This window comes from Spermophilus citellus (assembly GCF_964194105.1).
Source record: "Spermophilus citellus genome assembly, chromosome: 18".
Classification (NCBI taxonomy): domain Eukaryota; kingdom Metazoa; phylum Chordata; class Mammalia; order Rodentia; family Sciuridae; genus Spermophilus; species Spermophilus citellus.
This window is the reverse complement of record NC_138200.1, coordinates 65,720,141-65,742,757: the sequence shown is the minus strand read 5'-3', so window position 1 is coordinate 65,742,757 and position 22,617 is coordinate 65,720,141. Positions and strand designations below refer to the sequence as shown.

The 22,617-nt window shown below is 57.5% G+C and overlaps 1 protein-coding gene across 1 annotated transcript in view; it reads right to left on the bottom strand.

Moving 5' to 3' along the window:
- ATP2C2 (ATPase secretory pathway Ca2+ transporting 2) overlaps positions 1–11,759 on the bottom strand; it is a gene marked incomplete at both ends in the record, with an annotated part of 46,320 nt that extends 34,561 nt beyond the window's left edge. The window contains one exon of the mRNA XM_081273571.1: positions 11,664–11,759. Within this exon, the coding sequence (XP_081129697.1) occupies positions 11,664–11,759 (96 nt within the window). The remainder of the gene's footprint in view (positions 1–11,663) is intronic.
- Positions 11,760–22,617: the final 10,858 nt, after the last annotated feature.

Genomic DNA, 22,617 nt, shown 5'->3' with positions numbered 1-22,617 from the left:
TGGGAAGTGCCTGTCCCTGAACAGCTTGAATCTCACACACAGGTCGCACGTGACCAGCCTCCTACAGAGACGGACAGTAGCTGCCTGGAAGCAGCTTCGTGAAGCTGCCCACCTGAGGGGAGACCACCCTCACGCTGTCCATCACCACAGGAGGGTTTGGCTGGGGTGTGAACCCTACAGAAAGGGCGACATGTGACAGACATACTCTTTCATGCCTGGCCTCTTACTCAGGGTCATTACTGAGGGTGCTGCCTGATGTTGCAGAGAGCCTTGGCTTGCCCATTTCCAAGGGTGCTCAGTGTTGAACCTGGCGAGCAGATCACCACGTCTTTACCATTCCCCTGTGGATGGACAGTCGTGCTGCCTCCAGTCACGGGCTATTACTGGGGTATCTGTTTTTAGCAAACTTATTTAACAGACTAGAACTCGCAAGGCCGCAGAGCAGGGTGTTAATTTTCATATATAGAACTGGGACCTTGAGCCAATGGGAATCTCAGTCACATAGACACCGTGTTGTAGAGAGTGCCTCCTGCTGACTACAGGTGGTATCACAGCCTGGTTCTATGAGACACTAAAAACAACCCAAGAGAAGAGTCGGGGTTCACAGCCACGCTCTGGGAGTCTGCGTATTCTCTGTGGGGTGCCAAAGACCTGGGAAGAGACCACAGGGAACATCCGGAGGCTCTGGGTGGCTCTGATAGCACAGAGGGACCTCAGAATCAGGACAGGGTAGGTGGTTCTGCAACACTTCCTGGTATTTGGCCATCCAGGACACGATAGTCATCTCTTCCTCTTCCAGCAGGCTGTTGCAAACTGGGAAGGAGGAAGGCGGAGGGGTATTGACCAATTTCTTCCTGTAGTGGGAATAGAAGTTGCAAGCACCTCTTTCCTCCTTGCCAATCATCTCCTCCCCAACCCCAAACCAGGAAGCGCAGCGGTGAGCACCAGGCTTATTCAACAGGCTCCTGTTTCCTGGGGCTACTTCTCACATCAGCAGCATGTGCTCCCTGCACATTAAGGGAAGATGAGGGTCGCACTGAGCCAGGCTCCCCAGCTCTCAAGACCCGGTTCTGCGGGGCCAACCGCAGTGCTTGGTTCTTGCCCCCACCGCCCTGGGGGGTCCTGGGCCCAGCCCCACCTGTTCTTGGTCTTTCCAGTTCTTTCTGGCCATAACTGTACCCCGTTCACTTTTCATGCAGTATCCAGAGTGACACTGAATGTCACAGGTGTGCATGTGCACACACCCCCCGCGGTGCACAACCTCCCGAGTGACCCCCTCACAGTTGGAAACACAGGACAGACTCCAGTCACTCTCAGGATAAAACACCCTCTTCGACACACTGCCACAGACGCCACCTCGCCCTGCCACCTCACCCTGCCACCTCGTACCCATCACTCAGTCTTCTCCCCCATCGGCCCCTCCCTCAGCTCCTGGCAACCGTGGGTCTATTTTCTGACTGTGAGGATTTAACTGTCTGCACCTCTCATATAAATGGAACCTGCCCTACGTGACCCTCTGGTCTCTGGGTTCCCTTTATGACCCTGAGGTATTATTTGTTTGCAGCAAACAGACTCCATGGGCAGCTGGGGCTGGTAGAGCAGAGCAGGGCCTTCCTAGGTCCCAAGGGGACAATCTAGGACATGGGGACTCCTCAGTTTCACCAGCACGCACAGCTCAGGGCTCCGAGGGAACCACAAAGGGCAAAGGCAGCCCTGCAACAGACGGCTGGCTGGCAGGAGCTCGAGCTGTGCGGGGGCCTCCCAGCAAGCGGCCTCCCCTGCCCGGCCCGCTGCCCTCCCACTGCTCAGGGACTGCATGCCCCTGGACACTGACTTACACCCCAGGGAGTTGGGGTGGCCGCTGCTGCAGGGATGCGTTTCTAAATCCTCACGCCACCTGCTTCCTCCTCTGCACAGAGGGGTCACCACAGCACAGAGGCCATGGGATGGGAAATAGTAAACAGGACACCTGAGCCCAGTGCAGGGCACTTAGGAGCCAGAGGTGCTTGAAGGGCCAGGGCCATGTGGCTCCCAGGCGCCTGGGCTTCTCTCTGCCTCACTGCTCCTTCCAGAACCCAGGGCCAGAGCTCACTGGAGTGCTGAACAGGGTGGCAGGCTCAGCACACAAGAGCCCAGCAGGCCCCCCGCAGGCCCTGGGGACAGATAGTGTTTTCTGACTCTTTGGCATAAGGTGTGCCAAATACCACACAGGACATGTGTATACTCAAAAGCTAGTTGTCATTTATCTGAAACTCAGATGTGACAGTGTGTCCTGTGTCCATCGGGCCACACAGGTGTGAGCAAGCTGAGAGATGCTCACGACTGTGGTCACAGAATCCAGGGACCTGGGAGGTGGAAGGGGGCCAGGGAAAGCTCGGGAGGAGTGAAGAGGGACCTTCTGTCCCAGGAGGAACAGGTGGGGAGGTGCCGAGAAGCAGTCAAGGCCTGGGAGACTCAGGGCCCCTGGCTGGCCAGAGTGCTCGGCCCGGGTTCTGGAAGGAGCGGTGAGGCAGAGAGCAGCCCAGCCTGGGAGCCACACGGCCTGGCCCTTCAAGAATTGCTCAATGCTCAGCTGTTAGGTCCATGAACGGGAAGAGGGCAGTGCAGGGTCATAATGACCAGGAGCAACCGGAGGTTTCGCTGAGCGGGATACTGCAGACCTCAGGACAAGTGCACCCACGAGGTACACACCTGCCTTCCTCCAGGCACACATGTGCCAACTGCACACACCTGCCAACTGCACACATTGCCAGCTGCCTAGCTTTATGTCACTCTGGTGGTCCTTACGGTGTGGGCCTAGGCCAGCGTCACCTAGAACCTTTCAGAAATGCAGCTTTCTGGGCCCCGTCCTGGACCCATCCTCCAGGGGCTGCAGGTTGGGTTGGCAGCCTGCGTTTCAACGGGTCCTCTGGGCACTCAGAGCATTCCACAGTTGCCGCAGGTCTCTTGTGAAGGTGCACCTGCCATGGCCCACACCAGACCCACCGAGGAGCAGGCAGCGGCCACAGGGTGTGGAAAATCCCCCAGGGCCCTCCGTGTGTCCTGAGTGCAGGACGCCTGGGCTGAAGTCACACTCAGACCACCCACTGGGTCCCTTGAGGGCCTCCGTCTTGGAGAGGAGAAAGGGCTGGGCAGCAGGCCAGGGACAGAGAGAAGGGCCCGCGGCCCCAGGAACACCCTGGGGACCAAGCCGGGCGGAGGCCCTTCTGCTCCCTAGAGGCCATGGGTGGGTGACGTCTCCAGGCAGCTGGTGCCCACAGTCCTTCTAGCAGCCGGGCAGATAAGGAAGGAGAAGGCCTGAGGCAGAACAGCAGCCAACTGAAGGTCATGGCCATAAAACGCCACCCCACCCAGGCCTGCTGACACTAAGGAGGTGACATCGGGTGCCAGACACCTTGACCACCTGTTTCCCCCTCCCTCAAGGCAGGTGTGGTCTCTGCCCACCTCGCAGATGAAGAAATGCTGAAGTGGGTGCCCCAGGGGGCTCCGGCCACTGCTCTAGGAAACAGGAGGCGCCTCTCGGTGGGTTGGGTGTTGTGGAAATGGGAGAAATGGAGGGGAAAGGCCTTCCTGGGTCTTCCACGAGGAGCCAAAGGGGGGAGACAGGAGACAGGCAGGGAGACAGACACACTGAGCTGGACTCCGAGCCCCTCCCACCCCAATGCCCAGGCACAGCAACCTGGACCCTGGGAACGTGTCGCCTGGCGTGAGAAAAGGACTCTTGATGAAATCGAGGACGGTGGGGAGGAAGAGGGTCCTGGCTTGGGGCAGTGTCACCACGTCCTTGGGAGAGGAGGGTTGGGGAGAAGCGGCAGAAGGCAGGAGCCAGGCCCCCCGGGTGCTCCAGAAGGACCCGTCCCACCCACACCTCCGTGTTAGCCCTGGGGACCCAGCCGGACCTCATCCTCCAGAACAGCACTTGGGTCCTGTTTTAAGCCACCGAAGTTGTGGCGCTGCTATAGCAGCAACGGAAAACCACCCTGTCTGCCCCGGAAGGAACCGGCTCTCTGAGCCTCCCCCGCCCACCACGCTGCCCTCCTGCCTGCTGTCCTCAGAGGTGACTGACACTGGGACTTCTGTCAACAGGGTCTGCTCTGCTGCCTTGGAAGTCCACGCAAGCGTCAGACTCGTGCTCTTGAACTGGCTTCTCTTGCTGAACATTGTCCTGGCGAGACCCACCGGGTGTAGCCATTAAAGGCTCACTCCTTCTCTGCTGCCATCAGGGTCCCACGCCTTCGGCTGCACGGGGACACCGCAGTTTATCAAGTGGTTTGCGTGTGGTTGGCACATAGGTGGCTTTCCAGCTTGGGCTGTGACAGCCCACACGGCCATGACCAGTCCCAGGAGAACGTTCTGGTGGATACGACCCCTGGGACATTCCCGGCTGGGCACTGCTGGGCCACAGGGCAGGCAGGGTCCAGTTTCAGTGGATACTGCCAGGCCCGTTTCCCGAGTGTGGAACCATGACCGGAGGTGGAGGGGGAGAAGCAGCCCCAGGACACCGCGAGTACACTGGCCTATGCAGAGCAGCAGGCCAAGGCCTCTGCAGGCCGACCTTGGACGGAATCCACAGGATGCTGCGACTTGGGCTGTCTCTGGGCTCGGGGCTGTGTGGTCGAGGGCAGAGACTGGAGGACACTGTTCCGGTGCCTTCTTCTTCTTCTTTTTTTTTTCTTATGCATTTTTAGATGTAATTTTACTTTATTCATTTATCTATATGCGGTGCTGAGAATCAAATCCAGGGCCCCCCACATGCTAGGCATTTGCTCCACCACTGAGCCCCAGCCCCGTGTTTTGTGCCTTCTTGAACCCAAGCCACAAGTGTGAACTGCGATTCCAAGGGGGAAACCAGTTCTGTGACGCCTGGGGCAGCACCAAGGGAGGAGGGGCAGAGGCCCCCCATCCAGGAGAGGCTGAGCTGCTGGGAGAGGGGCAGAGAAGGAAAGGGCTCCGGGAGGGACAGAGTGTGTAAGGACCATGACCGGAGGGCAGAGGGCATGCTGGGCAGAGAGCAGCCTCGGGTCCCCAGCACCCAGTAGGGATCCTCCCCTGCTGAGCTGCAGCCCTGGGTGCAGGCAGGGAGAAGAGCACCTCAAGGAACTCAGGGTGGCTGCCCAGGGGTTCTTTAGGGGAACAAGATCCAAAATGCAGCAAATGGGGCAGGAGTGCCCCTGGGCCACCAGCCTGAGCAAAGAACGCTCCACGGGGCGGAGGGAGTCCATAGTGTGTGTCTTGCTCGGAGAGGACAAGAGGAGGGACAAGAGGAGGCTGAGCTGTGGTGGCCAGTGTCCCTGGGGATGGATGAGTAGTCGGCAGGATGAGGAAACTGGTTACACACAGAGGCTGTGCACACAGGAAGAGCCCCGTGGCAGCTGGGATCCAGCGGAGGGAGTTACAAACGTACCAGAAGCCTAAGTGGACTCAGTTACTGGATTGGAATCGATGGTCGAGATCCAAAGTGAAGCAAGATACAAAACTAAACAGGCCTGACGGGGTTCACGCCCCTGAGAGGGCCCGGAGGCCAAGGCAGCCCCCGGAGGCATCAGCAGCCGATACTCGTGCAACCGTTCTGGATTTCTGCACAGGCTCCCTCCAGCACCCGGGAGCAGAGGCCGACTTCCCCGCTGGGGCAGCGAAGGGACACAGGAAACCTGAAATTTCCTCGTATCTCAAAAGGGATGAAATGATATGTGCAAAGAGTGCTCAAGAGAGTCGAGAGGGCCAGGAGGGGGATCTGCCGGCCAAATCAGGGACACTGTGAGCACACTGAATACATACTGACGGCGGCAGACCTTGTTTAATCAAAGAGGGTGTGGGCTCACAGTGATGTGACGAGTGAATGGCTGTCGTCGCGGGGCTGTTTCTTAGAGCAGAACGAGAGCAAACAGAGGGACGTGGAATTTGGAAACCACTCGGCAACACTTGACAGCAATGGTGTGAGGCAAGCGCCCTCCACGCACGAGGAGACAGCGGTGGAAGAGACTAGGCCAGGACACCCGCACACTCTCAGCGTCTCCCCTTGAGATGTTACGGTGCAAAGGGGACACACTAGCTTTGGGGAGGAGGACCAGGCAGATACCACCTCAGCCAAGGGCTGGGGACAACAGCGTCCCAACCTCCTGAGAGGCAGGAGCAGGACATGGCACCACCTTATGACAGTTCCACCATAAATGCATAGCCCGAGTCCTACCACAAGGACAGTCTGCAAAATTGTGACCTTCAAGAATGTCAAGGACATGAAAGACAAGGAAGACCATGGGACTACTGTGCCCCAGGGGAGGGTGGGAGACAGACGGCACAGGCAATGCACCCTGGATGGTCCCTCTGCTGTCATCGAGCAGCACGTGGGTGGAGTCTGCAGACGGGATGGTGACAGTGGCGCATGTTCAGGCTCCACTGTGGACACAGAGGCACCCTCGGGGAGAAATCCCGGGGCAGTGGAGCCCCTGTCTGCAATCTGTGTGCGGAAGCGGGCGGCAAGGGTGGGTGGTACAGCACCAGGGGGATCCAGGCCAAGGGGTTCGAGGACTTGCACTGTGCCCTCGGCAGGTCCTCTCCCAGATTCAGGTTCAACCTGCATTTATGGAGCCCCAAATCAGTCTGGCTGGAGCCAAAGACGGGGAGCTCCCGGGAAGCACACGGGCTGTCCTGGGACAGCACGTGGAACAATCAGAACTGTCCAGTAGGGAGGCCGGTGTCGGGGTTGGACCAGAGCACGTGACCACGTCCACGTCTCTTTCCCTCCAGACTCAAGAATCTCACACTTTGTCCCTGTCTGTACTTGGGTCCACCTTGGGCCAAACCACGTGTGTTCTGCTGGGCCCTCCTCCCGCAGCTGGGCAACAAAGCCCAACAGAAACCCACAGCAATGCTGTTCCACCAGCGCTGTCCCCACCAAGCACCTGGGGCACATCAGGGACTTCATAAGCATGACCTCAGGAGGCTCTGCAGCCACCAGGGAAAGCCACCCATTTCCCACTGTGGCCGTAGCCCCCCAAGACAAACACCCCTCTACATATTTCCTCCCAGGAACTGTCCTGGGCTGTCATTCCACCCCACCCATTCCTGTGCAGGAGGCCTAACCCCAGGACCCCAGGAGATGCCTGGACTGCAGATAGGGCCTGACCGGGGTCATTACAGTGGAGCCCAATCCAATCATGCTGGAATCCTTATAGGAACGGAGATCAGGCCCCAGACCCGGGGAGAACAGCAGGAGAGAGGCCTGGCCATCCCTTTCTCTCCTCTCCATGTGCCCCAGGCAGTGGCTGGGAACGTGTTCCTGCCTCCCAGCTGGGCAGCTGCGTCCAGGCCTGACAATGCCACTTACAGCCCCTGCCAAGACCACCAGTCACATTAGCCCTCAAGACACCCTGCAAATGCTCTGGGATTGGGAGGCCCCTGAATGCGCGTTCCGCTGACTCTCTCTGGCCGATCCTCAGTGGAAGAGAGCGCAGATTCGGAGGCCTTCAGACACCCATCAAGGCCCTCCCTCGAGCTCCCCAAGACCCCACTGACGGAAGTTCCTGGGCTGCACAGCTGATAACTCAGAACCGTGATGCGACACAGTGCACACACTCACACCCATGACAACCACACAGGCTGCCAGCAGAAGGATCAGGTCACCACAGCTCAGTTGTGGAACTGGTGAGTCAAGTGTAAATTACCTGAATGCGGAGGGCGGAGTCCCAGCAGGGGCCTGCTCAGGTCCAGGCCTCACACAGAACCCTGCCCTGCCTGAGCGCCAGGAGTAAAGCACAACCAAGCACAAGAGAAGAAGCACTCTCGGGGCACCCAGTGCTCTCCTCACCTGCTGGTGACCTGCCGGTTCTGCAGTGACCAAGTGGCCTTTCAGAGCAGGCTGCCTGCTGACAGGCAGCGGGTTCAAGACTTAGGGTGATCTTCCCAAACTAGCAAACGAATTCCTGGCCTATTTAAGTGTGATTTTGTGCATAAACATGAAAACAGATGATCTTGGCAGGAGGGTTATCAAAGTCAAGATTCAGGAGTCCAAATAAAGAGCAGAGCTCGACAGAAACACCAGCAACAGCAGAGAGCTTGGGCAGACTCCAGGTCGGGCGTGCTTGGCTTTTTTATCTAAATCATCCAAAAAATACTTCTTTCCACATTGTGGAGGTCTGCCTCTGAGACAGCCCTAAACACCTGTCCCTGGCCACCCCGTATGCATGCACAGCGTGGAACCCTCCAGTTGAGGGTGGACAGGGCCTGGACTAGCTCCAACGAGCAGAGGACGGCAGAAGTCAGGAGACCTCATTCCCTCCCCGAGTTACAAAGTGCCGTGGTGCCCATCTCTTCACGGATGCTCTCTCGGCCTCTTGAAGATTCCACCTGCCGTGTCACAGGCAGCCATGTGCGAGGGAACAGGCCTGCCCATGGCCACGGGGTGAGCTTGGAAGTGGCCTTCAGGAGAGACTATGGCCCTAGCCAGTAAGACCCCAGGGTCAGGCGCATTTGCCAGGCGGCATCCAGACGGAGCCCACGGTTCCCAAGAGATAACACAGGTTGCAACATGGTGGATAACCTGGTATCCAGCACTACATAACTAAGCCAGCCACCTAACATCAACATCACCGATGGGATTTTAGTAGATCCCCAGTCCCCTTAAATAAGGTTGTTATGTTTGTAGTTTATGATTTTATTATAAACTTGGTTTTATTTTATAGCTGAGTTAAAAGCACGTAGCTATTTTTATTGCAGGTTTTTGCCTATTCTTATTAAAGCCACACTTCAATGCATCTAAGACAATGCTGGGGCCTGTAGGCCATTTCCTTAAGATGTCCACAAGTTTGAGAATCACAAATGATTCCTGCTGAGTGTGGACAAGGCCAGGCTAAGGATGTGTGTGCAGTCTCCCTGCGGCGGGTGTGAAATCTCGTAAAACACAGCTCTGCCTGTAACATGCTCCTGATGTCCTAATGTATGGCACGTCTCTGAATGACAAGTGCCGCATCCTGACTTAAAGCCCTTTGAGGTCCTGACGCTTTATGGATGAAGACCAGATTCTTCCTAGCATGGATCTGGGGGCCACGTGTGCAGCTGGGTCTCCCTCCAACTCTCCACCACCTGCCGTGCCACCTCCCATCTCCCCACTTCTACTCATCCTAAACATCACTTCTCCTTAACAGCTCCTAGGTACCTGCCACTGTGGTCAACTGTCACCTGTGGCTCGGCACCCACCCTGTCCACTGGATGATGCCCTGAGGGCGGGGAGTATGTGCATCTTTCTCAGCACCCATCCCTGGGCAAGTTCTGGGAATCTGGGTTGGATGAGCAGGTGCCATGGCAGGTGTCCATCTGCTGGAACTCAGGCCTGCTGTGGAGTGCCCAGGAGGATGAATGGGCTCAGCAGCCCGGAGGGCAGCACAGGCACCAGCCAAGCCTGCCTCGGGGAAGAGACGGGAGCCCTGAAGGAGAAACTGCTTCCCCAGAGTTGGCACCGTGTGTCATCCCGGAAGCAGGAATTTCTGGTCCAACGTTCTCCTTCCCTTAACGTCAGGTCAGCAAAGAGAAGCTTTTTCCATTCACAGAATCAAGGAGTCTCTTAAACACCTTCCTTTTCATTACCCTGAATGTAGCCGGGGCAGCCGTCTCTGGAGTCAGGAGGACGGTGCTTAAATTCGGCCTCCGATGCCTCTATCTTGGGACCTTCCCTGTCTTGGCCACCTGTGCACTATCCAGTCTCTCTGCTGTTAAATTCTCCTTGCAGCCAAGACCACCAGGTCAGAAATTAAACAGCTCTTGGTTTCTCTGCAGACGGTTGGCCTCCCCAGTGGACTTTGTTCTGTGCACACCTGCAGCCCAGAGCCTGGCAAAACTGGCCAAGACTTAGTGGGAATGAAAACTGGCCCACCTGTGAGCCTCAGTGTCCACACACACTGCAATAAACGTCACCTGCAGGCAGCGGCCCTCGAGGAGCCCCAGCCAGTGCTCAGGGGTAGCTCCTGTTCCAGCTGAGCCAAGTGCTGGGAGGTGTAGGGGCAGCTCAGAGGCATCCAGGATGTGATGTGTTAGGTGCTCATAAGTCACAGTGACTGGGATCACCTTGGAAAACAACACTTCTTTTCCAAACTTTCTTGAGAAAGAGAGTTCAGAGGGCACAAGTGTGGGAGCTAAGGAGCAGCCGTGACCTGGCAAGACAGTGCCTCCCAGCTCCCTCCCTCATCACCCTCCCCATTCCCCTTTATTGGGGTTTCCTGTGTTCACATGAGCTGAGCACCTTTGGAGACAGCACACCTGCCCCTCAGCTGGCCTTGCGCCTCCCAAGCCTCCCTGAGACTCCACACTGTGACTTATCCCATGACCCAAGGCTCTCTGGGTCCTTCAGGATGCTGCTGAACCCGGGTCCACAGCTGGGTGGGAGACCTGTCTGACCTTGGGGGACCCTTCTGGAAAGCTTTGGAGGAATGAAGTCCACCTGGCAGAGAGATCAACCCAGCATTTCCATTTGGGTTACACTGTCCCTGTACCTGAATTCCTGGATATCCTATACAACCTGATCACAGCCAGCTAATATCAGGAGTTCTTGCAAAATACCCAGCCAGATGCTAAAATCAAAAGATGGGGGAAAAAATTAGGAAAAGTAGAAAAGGCAACCCGTGTTGGCAAATGACTTCAAACTCCTTCAACAGAATGTTGTGGTTGGGAAATGATTTTGGCACACTGCCACAACACCAGTTCCTATCAATGCCCACGCACCTCATCACAGGAAGAGTGACTGGGTCCCGCCGTCTGCAGTCCTTACTACCCTAACACCAGATCTCTCTTGGCAACACTGATTTACCACCTACTCTTTGTAAATGAACACATATTTAAGGATCATGCAACCAAAATGTATTGACTATTGGCATTCTTTGGGAGAAAAAAATTTAAATGTTGCAAATATTTTTCAGCAGATTTTTTTCTATTAAAAATTAAATTTAACCTTGAGGTTCTCTTCACTAGTGAGAAGGCCACTACAGGGTCTTTTCCTGAGCAAGCTCAGGGAGGGACTTCCAGAAGCTTCAGTGTTGAATGGCCAGTTAAACTCAGCCCTTGGATCTTGTAAGGTGCTCTGCTTGCAAAGGGAAGGGGTGGACCCAGGCCTCTCGGAGTTTGGTGGCAGGAAGGGCTTTCTTTGTCAGCTGGGACAGTTGGCCCCCTGAGAAGCTCTGGGGCCTAGGACCCTGCTGGTTTATCTGAGGGGCCCCTGGAGGCTCAGAGTCCACGCACACATTTTTAAAAGCACTTTCATGATATAGGAAGAGAAGCCGGGAGGTCACTTTAATTTTTACTACTATTGCTCAACAGTTGGGCTTTTTTTTTTTTTTTTTCCTTTTAAAGATTCCTCTAATCCCTCTGCCCTCTGGTTCCTGTAGCCTTTTTACAACCCACCAGCAGACTGGGTCTGCAGACGGAGAAGTGAATTCTCTGAAATCACAGAAACCTGGCTTAGGTTCCTTGCTGGGTCCCTGGCTCTCGGCCATTTCTCATCCGCAAAATGGGCTGTCGGGGCAGGTGGCTCGCGCGGTGCTGTTGCTGGGACAGCTTCTCTCTAGAGCCCGGGAGGAAGCCGCCCAGGATCCCAGAGCCCGGGGCGCAGCGCGCAGGGGGACTGGGGCGGGTGCGGGGTCGGGACGCACGTTCCGCACCGGGTCGCCCAGACTCACCAGGGTTTCCACCTCGTCCCTCTCCAGCGCCTGGTACTGGTGGCCCTGGCCCAAGAAGGCGAGTTTCTGCAGGAACTTGAAGCGTCTCTCGGCCATGGTGAGCGGGAGGAGTCCCCGACGGCCTCGCGTCGGGCCGGCGGCCGCCCCTGCCTGCGTCTCCGGGCCCCAGCGAAGCCGCCGCCGGCTGTGCGCGCCCCAGCCTCCGGGGCCAGTCCAGGTTACCAGGTAGCTACCTACCTGCCCGCCCAGGTGAGGGCCCGCCCCTGGGCGGGGATGCGCACGGGGCGGCGCTCGGCATCCCTGGCCCCGCCCCGCGAGTGCTCCGGGGACCCCTGATCCCTTGGGGACTGCAGCAGCTGACTGACCGCGGCCCAGGGAGCAGCTGTGGGCCTCAGATCCTGGGCTGTTTACCAAATTTGTCAGATCACAAGAAACACCTGGGGGCCAAGTCTGGTTTAAAGTCCTGTTCTCCTACCTCCCCACCCTGAGTCTTCCCTATGAGTATGTGTGAGGGCAGGACAGGGAGTCTATTGAGGAGCCAATAGCATATGGGCAGCAGCGTGGCCTGGAGCTGAGTCAGATCCCTACCTGCTGCTGTGTGGCTCTGGATGAGTCACCTGGCCTCTCTGAGCCACCTGGCCTCCCCTGTAACTGACATGGAGCACAAAGCTGAGACCTCATCCCCTGGGCCCCGGGAGGGAATCCCAGCAGCAGGAAGCTGGAGGACCACTTCTGCCTTCAGCCAACATGGCCCTTGTCCTCATCTGCAGAGGGTCTCTGGTGCCTGCTAACAGTGGGCCTTGGGAGGTCTCCTGAGTCTCTCTGTCAATGGCCACCAGGATAGTACCTCCTTCCTGATAAAATTCAGGGTCCGGGGGGCAGTGTGGCACGGGGCTGGGGCAGGACTTGGCATACAGCATGTTCTCATCAGGCCATCACAAGGAAGCCGCTGGACTCACATGGCCCCCAGGGCATGACAGTGGGTGTGCAGTGTAGACAGTTTCCTGCTGCCAAGTGACTTGGCTTCAGATGGGACTAGAATCCATACAATGAGACCCACCACTGAGTCGAGGGTGGCTTTGGGGAAGGACATGCCCCTCTCTGCCCTCAGCGTCCTCATCTGTAGAGGGAGGTGCTGTGGGAGATGACATGTGTGTTTGTCCTTGCAATTGAGTGGCCCCTTCTAAGCAAATATTTGCCACCGACTTCAACTGCTCCCCAAGGGTGGCCACCCAGCCCGGTTCCACCTGATGGAAAATTCTGGTGGCTCTTGGTGTCTCTCCTGCATCTCCCCCTTTAACTGAAACTAAAGAGGTCCCTGCACGGGCTGCACCCACCACCTGCCCCCCAGCTTAGGGAAGGGGCAGGCTCCTGCTAGAAGCAGAGCTGTACAGCTGGGTGGGCCAGATTGGAATTCCAGTCCTTTCCTTTCTGATGTGTGACCTTGTACAACTTTCTTCACCTCCACGCTCCTCAGTTTTCACATCCATAAAATAAGGATGTCACCACCTATCTGGATGAATCAGGGTCCCAGAGTTTGAGAAACAGGGTTCCAAAGGAGGGCAGGGCACAGAGAGCGGAAGCAAGTGCACCTGACTCAGGTCATTAGTAGGGAGAGTGGCTGCTATGCAGGGCCTGGAGGGCAGTCACCTGCAGAGGGCAGCTGTGTGGATGCGAGAATGTCCCTGGAGGGCATGGCTCTGACCCAAAGCCAGCTGTCAAGGGAGCCAGGGACACAGCTCCCTGGGCCAGGAGTGGGGAAGGGTAGACAGGGCTCTGGGGGGTCAAGGGGAGGTGCCCAGAACCGACCTCAGGTCCACCACGCAGGTCAGGCTGAAGCTTGCACCGGGAGGGCCTGACCTGGCGAGTCCCCAGGAGAGTCTGTGGTTAACACAAAAGAACAGGGTGAGCTCTCAGGGTCTTTCCAACGAGCACCCCATGATTTTAAGCTAGTGCTGATCCGGGACAGAACTCCTGGGGGCCAGGAACTTAGGGTTTCCCAAGAGTGCTGACCAGGGAGCCTTCTCCAGGTGGCATGGCACCCACAGCGGCAGGTAGGACTCCGGCCTCCGCCTTCCCCCCGAAACTCCCATCTCTCAGATCCCATCACCATGGTCCCTGTCCAACCCGGAGATGGCAAGGCTTGAGAGTGCCCGGGCATGCAGGAGGGAGTTCTCCATGTGGGTATTGGGGTGGAGAACAAGGACATTGGAGTGGACCCCAGAGAGCGCAGCTGTGACCGGGCACCCCTTGATGGGCACGGGTTTTGCATGGTGATTAGTCAATGCAGCCTGCCACACATCTGCTGCATGTGCCTTTCCTGAGCCGGTGATGGACCTGTGAGCCCTTTCCCTAAGCATTTTGATGGCACTAGAGAAGTTGGTGTGTTGGCGGAGCACTCCTGGAATCCCAGCGACTCTGGAGGCTGAGGCAGGAGGATGGTGGGTTCAAGGCCAGCCACAGCAACTTAGCAAGGACTTAGGCAACTCAGTGAGACCCTGTGTCTAAGTAAAATACAAAAAAATGGCCAGGGATGTGGCTCAGGGGTTGAGTGCCCCTGGGTTCAATCCCCAGTACCCAAACCAAAACCAATCCAGACGAAGTTGGTGCGTTCTTTGTACATTGTTGGTGTTTTCTCTGTGAATAGGTCTGCGTCTGTTCACCCTGACTTTCTAGGTACGGGGTTCGTGCCCTTGTTTAGTGGAGACTGCTGGTCAGACACGGGAAGGCAAGAGAAGCGCGTCCCCTTCCAGCGTCTTTCCTGAGCCGTTTTCCTCGGTGCCTGCTGGTGTTCCCCGGGTTCTGCTAAGTCGTGGTGAGTCCACTGGCTTCTCGGCCCCTCTCACGCCTCCTTTGAGGCTTCTTGAGGCAAGCACTCTTCTCCTCGCCTTCCTCTTTCACTTTGATTTTGAAACGAGCAGGGTTGTTCCAACGCCCCTGCGCCCAGCCGTCACACCTGCCGTCTGTAATTGTCTTCAGGGTCCCTCTTGGCCTCTCACCTCCTATAGAGTCCATGGTCGTCTCGGACATCTTCAAGATTCTTCTTCCTCTCGGAGTTTGTTTGCTGGTTTGTTGTTTCTGTCTGGAGAATTCTACAGGTCACGCTGGAGGAATCCCTCCCATATGGCAGCTGCCTGGACTTCCTGAGGGTGGCAGCTGAGCGTGACCCCGCCTGGCACACGGGCGGGACCTGAGCAGGCATCCAGTCTTTCCTGAAATGTCTGCCACGGGCACCGCGGGCATGGAGGCCTGGCTCGTCAACCCCGGCTCACTCTCTCTGAAGGTGGTGTCACCCCATTACCCACCACTGTCTCCTGACAAGGCACCTGTCGCAGAGGCCCCTGGAATTTATTTGGTAATTAACTTCACTCACAAGTCTGGCATTGAAGGCGACCTTTTCAGGAGGGTGCACCATACAAAGGTGGTTTGAGACGCCTGTTCAGGTGTGAGAGCTAGCTGGAGCCCTGGCTTCCCGCACAGGCCCTCTGTGTTAAGGACTGTGTGCTCAGCACCAGGCTCTCACAGGTGGAGAGACCTGGACGCTGCAGGTAAAGTGCATTTCATTCAACACATATTTTCAAGCAGCAAGCACACGTGTGCCCCATCCTGATCCCTGGAAACGGAGTGTGACCTTACTGGGAGGGGTCTTCATGGATGTACTTCTGCCGAGGACCTCCAGCAGGCAGGCTGGCTCAACTGGGTGACAGTTAACTCCAGGGACAGGAGAAAAGCCACGTGAAGGTGGAGGCAGGGCTGGAGTGACGGGCTTTAGCCGAGGGGCACTGAGGCGCTGGAGGCTGGGGGAGGCAGGAAGGAGCCTCCCCTGGAGCCCGCACAGGGAGCTGGCCCTGCGAGCCCTGGGTTTGAAACTCTGGCCTCCAGAACTGAGGAAGAACACTGCATCTGCAGTGCCAGCCACCCAGGCAGTGACCGTTGACTGCAGCAGCTGGGAGGCCACTGTACAGCAGTGCCACCAGGAAAAGTAAACAGGGCACCCCAAGGGGGGGGGGCTTGTGCACAGGACTCCAAGCAGAGAGGGGCAAAGCCAGCCCCAGGCTAGGGGACCCCTGATGCGAACCAGCCCCTCATCTTCACCAAACTCAGGTCAGCCCCAGAGCCCCCCAGGTACCAGGCCTCACGCTTCCATTGTCACTTCCTCCAGACAGACTTGGGCCAGCACCTCCCACAGCTGTGACCTTGGTGGGCTTCTGGGGGCTTCATTCCCTCCCACCAGGAGGGACATCATGTTCCACAGGCCTGTGGAACATGATGCCAGGGCCCAGGGACACGGAGACCTCGAGGTCAACATAGCAGGGATGCCTGGCCTCCCCCTCCTCCCACAGAGCAGCAGATGCCAGCAGCCACTGGCCGGCACTTCCCCTGGGCTGGGCAGGCCTGGGGCTCCTTGTCACCTTCAAGGAGCCACCATAATGGTTGGCACCTGGCACATGAATAAGTCTATTTACCAAAGGCTGTTCAGAGGAGGAAGGAGTGACCTTGGGCAGAACCTTCTAGAAGGTGGAGATGTAACTGGAGATCTCCCTGTGGGGTGAGAGGGCAGAATCAACTCCTCGCTGCCCTTCTCCAGGGCCCCTCTTCACACACCTTCCCCAGGCCAACGGCTGATTGGGAGGATTTTGTCCACTAAATAATTTGGCATTTGTGAAATATAAATGGCTCCCTTATTTTTGGAGCAGATTTAGGTTTATAGAAAATTTGCACAGAAAATACAGAGTTCCTGTGTGCCTCACCTTGAGTTTCTCCTTTCGGCGCCCAGCGTCCGTCCGTGTGTGTGTGTGTGTGTGTGTGTGTGTGTGACAGACAGCATCCCAGTGATGGACATGGCCTACAGAAGTCCACTGTTTCCTTCCCTCAGGGTCCCACTTGGTGGGTTATGACACGCACCCACCACTGCAGTGTCGCAGGGAATGTAGTCACTGCCCTGAGCCCCCCGCGCCCCCCATTCTGCCCCACCTTTCCTGGACCCCTGGCACCTTCTGATCTTTTCACTATCTCTGCAGATTCACCTTTTCCGGACATTAGACTGTTGGAAATTTGACCCCTTTGAAAATTCACTCTCATTTTGAAAGTTCAAAAGCGTCTCCCAGAGCTAGAGAATTCCCATCCAAAGCACAGCGGCCCCAGGTGGTCCTGCTGAAATCCGCCAGTTCTTGCCCCCCCCCCCCCATTCGCGGAAGTATCTGTTTTGTGGCTGAAAGTCCTGGCACCCTGGTCACGTCACATACTGGATCCTGTCACCCCCGGCCCATCAGGCCTCATTCCCAGACTCTGTCCCCAACTGTCCACCCTGCCACCCAAGCCCCCTTCCTCCCGCAGCCCCTGCCTGACCTGTCCTTTGGCCCCGCTGCCTCCTGCTCACCCTCCGGGTTGTAATGGAACGTGGTTTCTCTTCAGAGGCCCTCGGAGCCCTGTCCCACAAGGGTAGTCCCACTGTCCCCGTGGCTCCCGCAGAGTGGTGGCCCTTTATGAGCTTCAGTTTAAAAGAAGGCATTGTGTACCGAGAACCCAAATGATACACAGTGGTCTCTCCACGTGGAGGACACTCCCTGGCCTCGGGAGGACCAAGGTGCCAGCCCGCACTGAAACGCAGACGAGCCTCGGAAGGGTCACACTGAGAGAATCCAGATGGGGAAGACCTGGACCGCAGGCTTCCGTTGACAAGAACCGAGGGACACTCGTCCACAGGGACGGGAAGTGGGTAGTGCACGGCCTGCTGCCGCTGGGGCGGGCCATGTGGGGACGTGGAGAAGCTCCTCTGGGTGATGAGAATGTTCTGGAAGGGGAGAGAGGGCATGGTTAAAGCCCACTGAATCGTCCAAGTTGGTAAAAGTGGTGACTTTTATGTTCTGTATATTTTATCTTAATAAAATATTTTGAAAGTAGCCTGGACACGGCGTCACCTTGCAGAGAAGCCAGACTGCTCATCCTGGCCACAGACCCCTCAAGCCTCCCTCTGCTGCAGCCCCTGTCTGGCCATTTGTCACACAAGTTGAGCTCAGTCCTGCCACCCTCCCGTGGGGCACCAGGCCCCTCCACCTGGCACTCTCCCCAAGCTCTTCCTGGGGTCCTACCCTCCCTTCTTTCAGGCCTGGGCGTCAAGCCTTTCCTCAGCACCCCAACTGAAGAACGTACCCCGCTGCCCTGCTGCTGGCCTGACCACTGACTGGAACTTGCTCGTCCTGTGTGTCCCTCCAGGGAAATTCCTGTCCATAAGAAGCTGTGTCATGGGAGAAAGGCAAACGGCTTAAGGAGAACGCGGGTATCTGGGAGGGCGCGGAGAGTGTGCCCAGGTGCTTGGCAGCCACTGTGGGAAACAGTCACCTTGTTTGGAACGTGTTTAGAGGAGCCTGGCAGACCCAGCCTGACCCAGAGACCCATGTTGCCGTCCTCGGGCACCAACAAATGATGTGTATGTCCCTGGCTCCAGGCACGGGGACGCACGGCGCTTCTGCCCCACCAGCGTCTCATCAAGGGTGTCAAGAAAGAACTGCCTCCTTCCTTCAAGGAAAGGTGGTGGAATGTTCCAGATCCAAGGGGACTAACAAGTCCCCACAATCACATGCGACTCACGGTCCTCAATCAGATCCTGGATCAGGAAAATACGTCTTTATCTTCTGCCACCAGGGGGGTTAGCGGGAAGGGCAGGGGGCTGCAGTAAGGTCTGAAGGTGCCAGCATCGTGCCACGTGGCTTCTGTACTGTGACACTGCTCCTCCGTTATGTAAGAGAATGTCCCTGGCTTCAGGAAATACACCATGAAGTGTTCAGGGGCCGAGGAGGAGAGGGTGAGAGAGCAAGGGAGAGTGACATTGCAGAAACCAGGGAGTCCAGCGAAGGACATCTGTGAGTCTCCAGGTCACACACTGCAGGTTCTGCTCACATCATGTTCTTGAGATGACAGAATTGTAGAGATGGAGTGCAGAGTGGGGATGGCAAGGGTGTGGTGACGAAGGGACAGCATGGGACATCTGCGTGGTGCCAGGACAGACCTGCGTCCTGGAGGTGGTGGCCACACGCGTCTCTGCAAGTGACCAAACAGCAGAGATCGCACACCCACGCAGCAGCAGGGTCACTTTCCTGGCTCTGATGTGGCACGGCCGTCAGGTAAGATGTAATTCCCAGGGAAACTGAGGGAAGGGTACCCAAGACTTCTCTGTCCAATCTTTGTACTTTCCTATAAATCAGTAATTACTTCAAAATAAACTTTAGAGCTAAGCAGTACCCACCTCCATCTCCCGGCCCCAGTTCCTCTGCTGTGTCCTCCCGAGCATTTCTGCTCACTGACAAGACCTGCTGTTCTGCTCCTGGTCTGTCCCCCAGGGTGGTCAGCTCCACCTGGACCAGGTGAATCTGTCTCCAGTTTAATTCCCAGTTCAGGGAGGAGAGCGTGGCACACAGTAGGTGCTTTAAATTTAGTTGTCACTGAGTGAGAAAGCTGTGGCCACAGGCAGAACATCTTGGCCTTGGTGAACCCGAAGGAGGCCAGAGCCATGACCACGTTCAGGCACCTTGGAAGGCCCCATGCTCCCGGGGCACAGGACGAGACGTCACAGCTGCCACAGGGGTCAGCTCCCTCCTCAGCTGGGTCTTGATGCCATTTGTTCCAGGCCCACTGGACACAAGAGACTTTGGATGGACAGTCTGGGTGGCGAAGGGGTGAACCATGAGCCCCGTCGAGCAGCAGGGAGCTGGCCCGTTCATCCAGCAAACAGTTATCGAGGGCCTGCAGAGTGGAGGGGCCTCGGGCCCGAGCAACATCAGTGACCAGTGCCTCTGACCTGGCTCTGGGTTCCCCTGCCCTCAGTCCTCATGGCTGATGGTACTTGTGCTCGTATCCCGGTTCTACAGCGGGGACCTGGTGGCAGCAGCCAGGGCCTCCTCACAGTCATGCTCCCTCTGTCACCAAGACCCAGGGCTTTGGAGGTCACCCTGGGCTCCCAGACTGCTCTGCCTGGAAGTGGGGATCAGAAGGGCAGCAAAGGCTGCAGCCCCCGGCGTCCCTTGACCCACGCTCAGCTCCTTCCTGCAAGGCAGGAGAACTTACTCCCAACTCTGGTGGGGACACGCCTGGCCCAGGCCTAACTGACCTGCTTGCGGCCTGGGCCTGTGACCCGCCCCACTCCACCTCCTTCACTCCAGGCAGCTTCCGCTGGGGACACTTCCTCAATACGTCACTGTTTGTCTCAGGGCCTCTTCCGGGAACCTGACTCAAGCCAGGGTCCGAGACCTGCCGTGGTCGCGGAACCCAACCAAGCCACGTGGTCAGAGGAGGCAAAGCCACGTTTTGCATCCCGGCCTCTGCCGTCCTCCTAACCATCAGGCTACACTGCCTCAGATGAGGGGCTCCACCTGTCCATCCGTCCACCACCTGTTTTGAGTGTCCCCTCCTGCCAGCATGGAAGGACGCCACAGCGGGACCGAGCCCGGGGCAGATGAGTGCGACTGGGATTCTCAGGTCGTTGAGGAAGGCAGTCCCAGCCGGTCACTGCCCCGAAGTGCCCATGAAATCTCCCCTGTGTGCTGCGTCGAGCTAGAAACTGGGGTCAGATGACTGAGACAGGGGTCTCCACCCTCCAAGAGCTCTGAGAACCACATGGCAAGGGTTCCGATGTCACCATGCAGGGCCCTGTGGTGACACAAAGGGACATGTCCGTGTAGCTTGGAGGCCCAGGGAAGACTTCCAAAGCAGTGATGTCCAGCCTGGCTGGACGACAGGGAGTAGGGTGAGACCCGGGTCCAGGAGGGTTGCTCCATATCCACGGCTGTTGTTTGGACCACGGTGAGGACAGGAAATGATAGCCAGCTTGGTATTTGGCTGGCTCTGGAGGCAACGCCCTCAGAGGTGGCCCTCTGATCCGTCCCCAGAAGAGGACTTGCGTCACACCCTCCCATGGGAAAGCCTTTGGGGAGGGCGAGCCAGGCCCCAGCTAGACTCCTCCGTGTTCTTGCGACCTGGCTGTGCCCCTCACCCTCCCAGCCTCAGCCTCTCCCTGGAGGGGTCAGTCAGCACAGCCTGCAGGTGCTCACGAAGGTGACAGGAATGAACTGGCCCCAGGGAGCCGAGGTGGATCCTCAGGGCTTCCAGGTGTGCGGGGGCGGGTTGGGGGGTGCTCCGGGGAGCCACAGCTCTTGTAGACTTGTGTTCGCTGATGGCAGAGGGTGGGTACCCTTCCTGACGCCCAGGAGGCATCAGGTGGTCTGCAGTGCTGACCGTGACCATGGGGTCCCGCTGCTGGGAACTACCTAGGGATGGGGCTCTTGGAGCCCCACAAGCTTCAGGGTCTTCCACGGGTGTTTGGGCCAAGTTGGGGAGTGGGGAGAAGATGGCATAAGGGGTTTTGGCAGATAGAAGGGCTGATGTGGACATTTAGGAACTAGGTCCACTCTGGGCCATTTCTACCCCTACCACTGACCTCCTGAGTCCTTGACAAACTGCCCCACTCCCTGAGGGTCACTTCTTACTAACTCGATCAAAAGAATCAGACTGCCCACCCCCCAGGGCTTCTAAGGACAGGAAGGTGAGGGAAGACTCCCAGTTCAGCACCTGCCCCTGACCTTGAGTCTTAGAGCTGCTCCTGGGAGCAGATTTCGTCTCCCCAAAGTTTCTACGTTTGAGGATTTTTAAGAGTTTCACACATTTGCTTTAGTTGAAAAATACAATTCTGCTTCTTTGTGGCCTGGCTGGCATCAAGAGATAGGATAACTTAAAAGGTAAACTTTCCTTGCTTGATGCTTCTGCACGGGGCATCAGGCAGTAGCCAGAGAACACCTCTCAGGTCCACTGGCTGGTCAGTTAGAAATGTCCCAGCTGCAAGCATCAGAGACCGTATCTGGGTGTGTTAAGCAAAAAGAGTCACAAACCCGAGAAGGGCAGAGGCCAGGGCGGGAAGCAGGAGGGCCCTCTGCTGAGCAGGGAGCACCACAGGCATCCATCCCAGGGGGGGTGTGACGCTTGCCCCACCTGTCTGTCTGGCCGCCTGGCGACAGCCACCAGTGCCACGTGGGCCTGGCACCGTGGGCAAGGCTGACTGCAAAGGCTGCATTGTCTGCTGGACCCAGGTGTCTGACGCTGGCCTTGTCCTCCCACTCCTCACGCCCAGCATGGTCTCGCCTGGGGTCCCCTGAAGCTAACGCTGAAGCGCGGCTTAAGAGAAGTGGTGTTGGCAGGAGGCGGCCCTGGGGACACTGCTGGGGAGCAGGGAGCCTGGGTGCCGATCCCCAACTCCCCTCCCTCCCTCCCAGGTTGGGGGTCTCCTGACAGTGAGAAGACGGCCTCAGGCCTGTTGGTACCCAGAGTGTCCCTCACATTCCCTCAACCTCCAGGTTTCCCGACGGCTGCTCCCCAGTGGCTGCCGGGACCTATGATCACAAACTGGTTTAAAACAACACAATGATCCTCTTCCGGTTGCCTCGGGACAGCCGCCCTGGGCTCAGGTCAGGAGCATGGGGTGGGCCGGCTCCCGAGGGTCTGTTGGCTGCTCTTCTGCCGCTTCTCCAGGGCCTGGGTCCCGGGGCCCCCCTCTTCAAAGCCAGGGCACCTCCGCTCCCCTCGCCCACGGCTGACCCCACCTCTCCCTGGAAGGACCCACATGACCACGCTGGGCCCCCAATGGCCAGGGGTGTCCCTCCAGCTCCTGACCCCCACTGCACCTGCGCGGCCCCTTTTGCCACGTGGGCAGACACGCCTGCAGGGCCAGGACTGGAACGTGGACTTCCTCGTCGGCCATCACTCTGCCTGGCACGTGGCCCCTCAGGACAGCTCTGCGTGCCTGGGGACACCTTCCTCCAGCAGCACTCGTGTCAGCAGTGGGCACGGGAAGGGCAGAAAGACACAAAGTCCTGCCCTTTATTTACCAGTTTTCAGGACAGTGTCCCGGCCCCTCCCAGCCTCTGAGGCAAATAACTCGTTTTTTAAAAACTCCTCTGCACTCCGA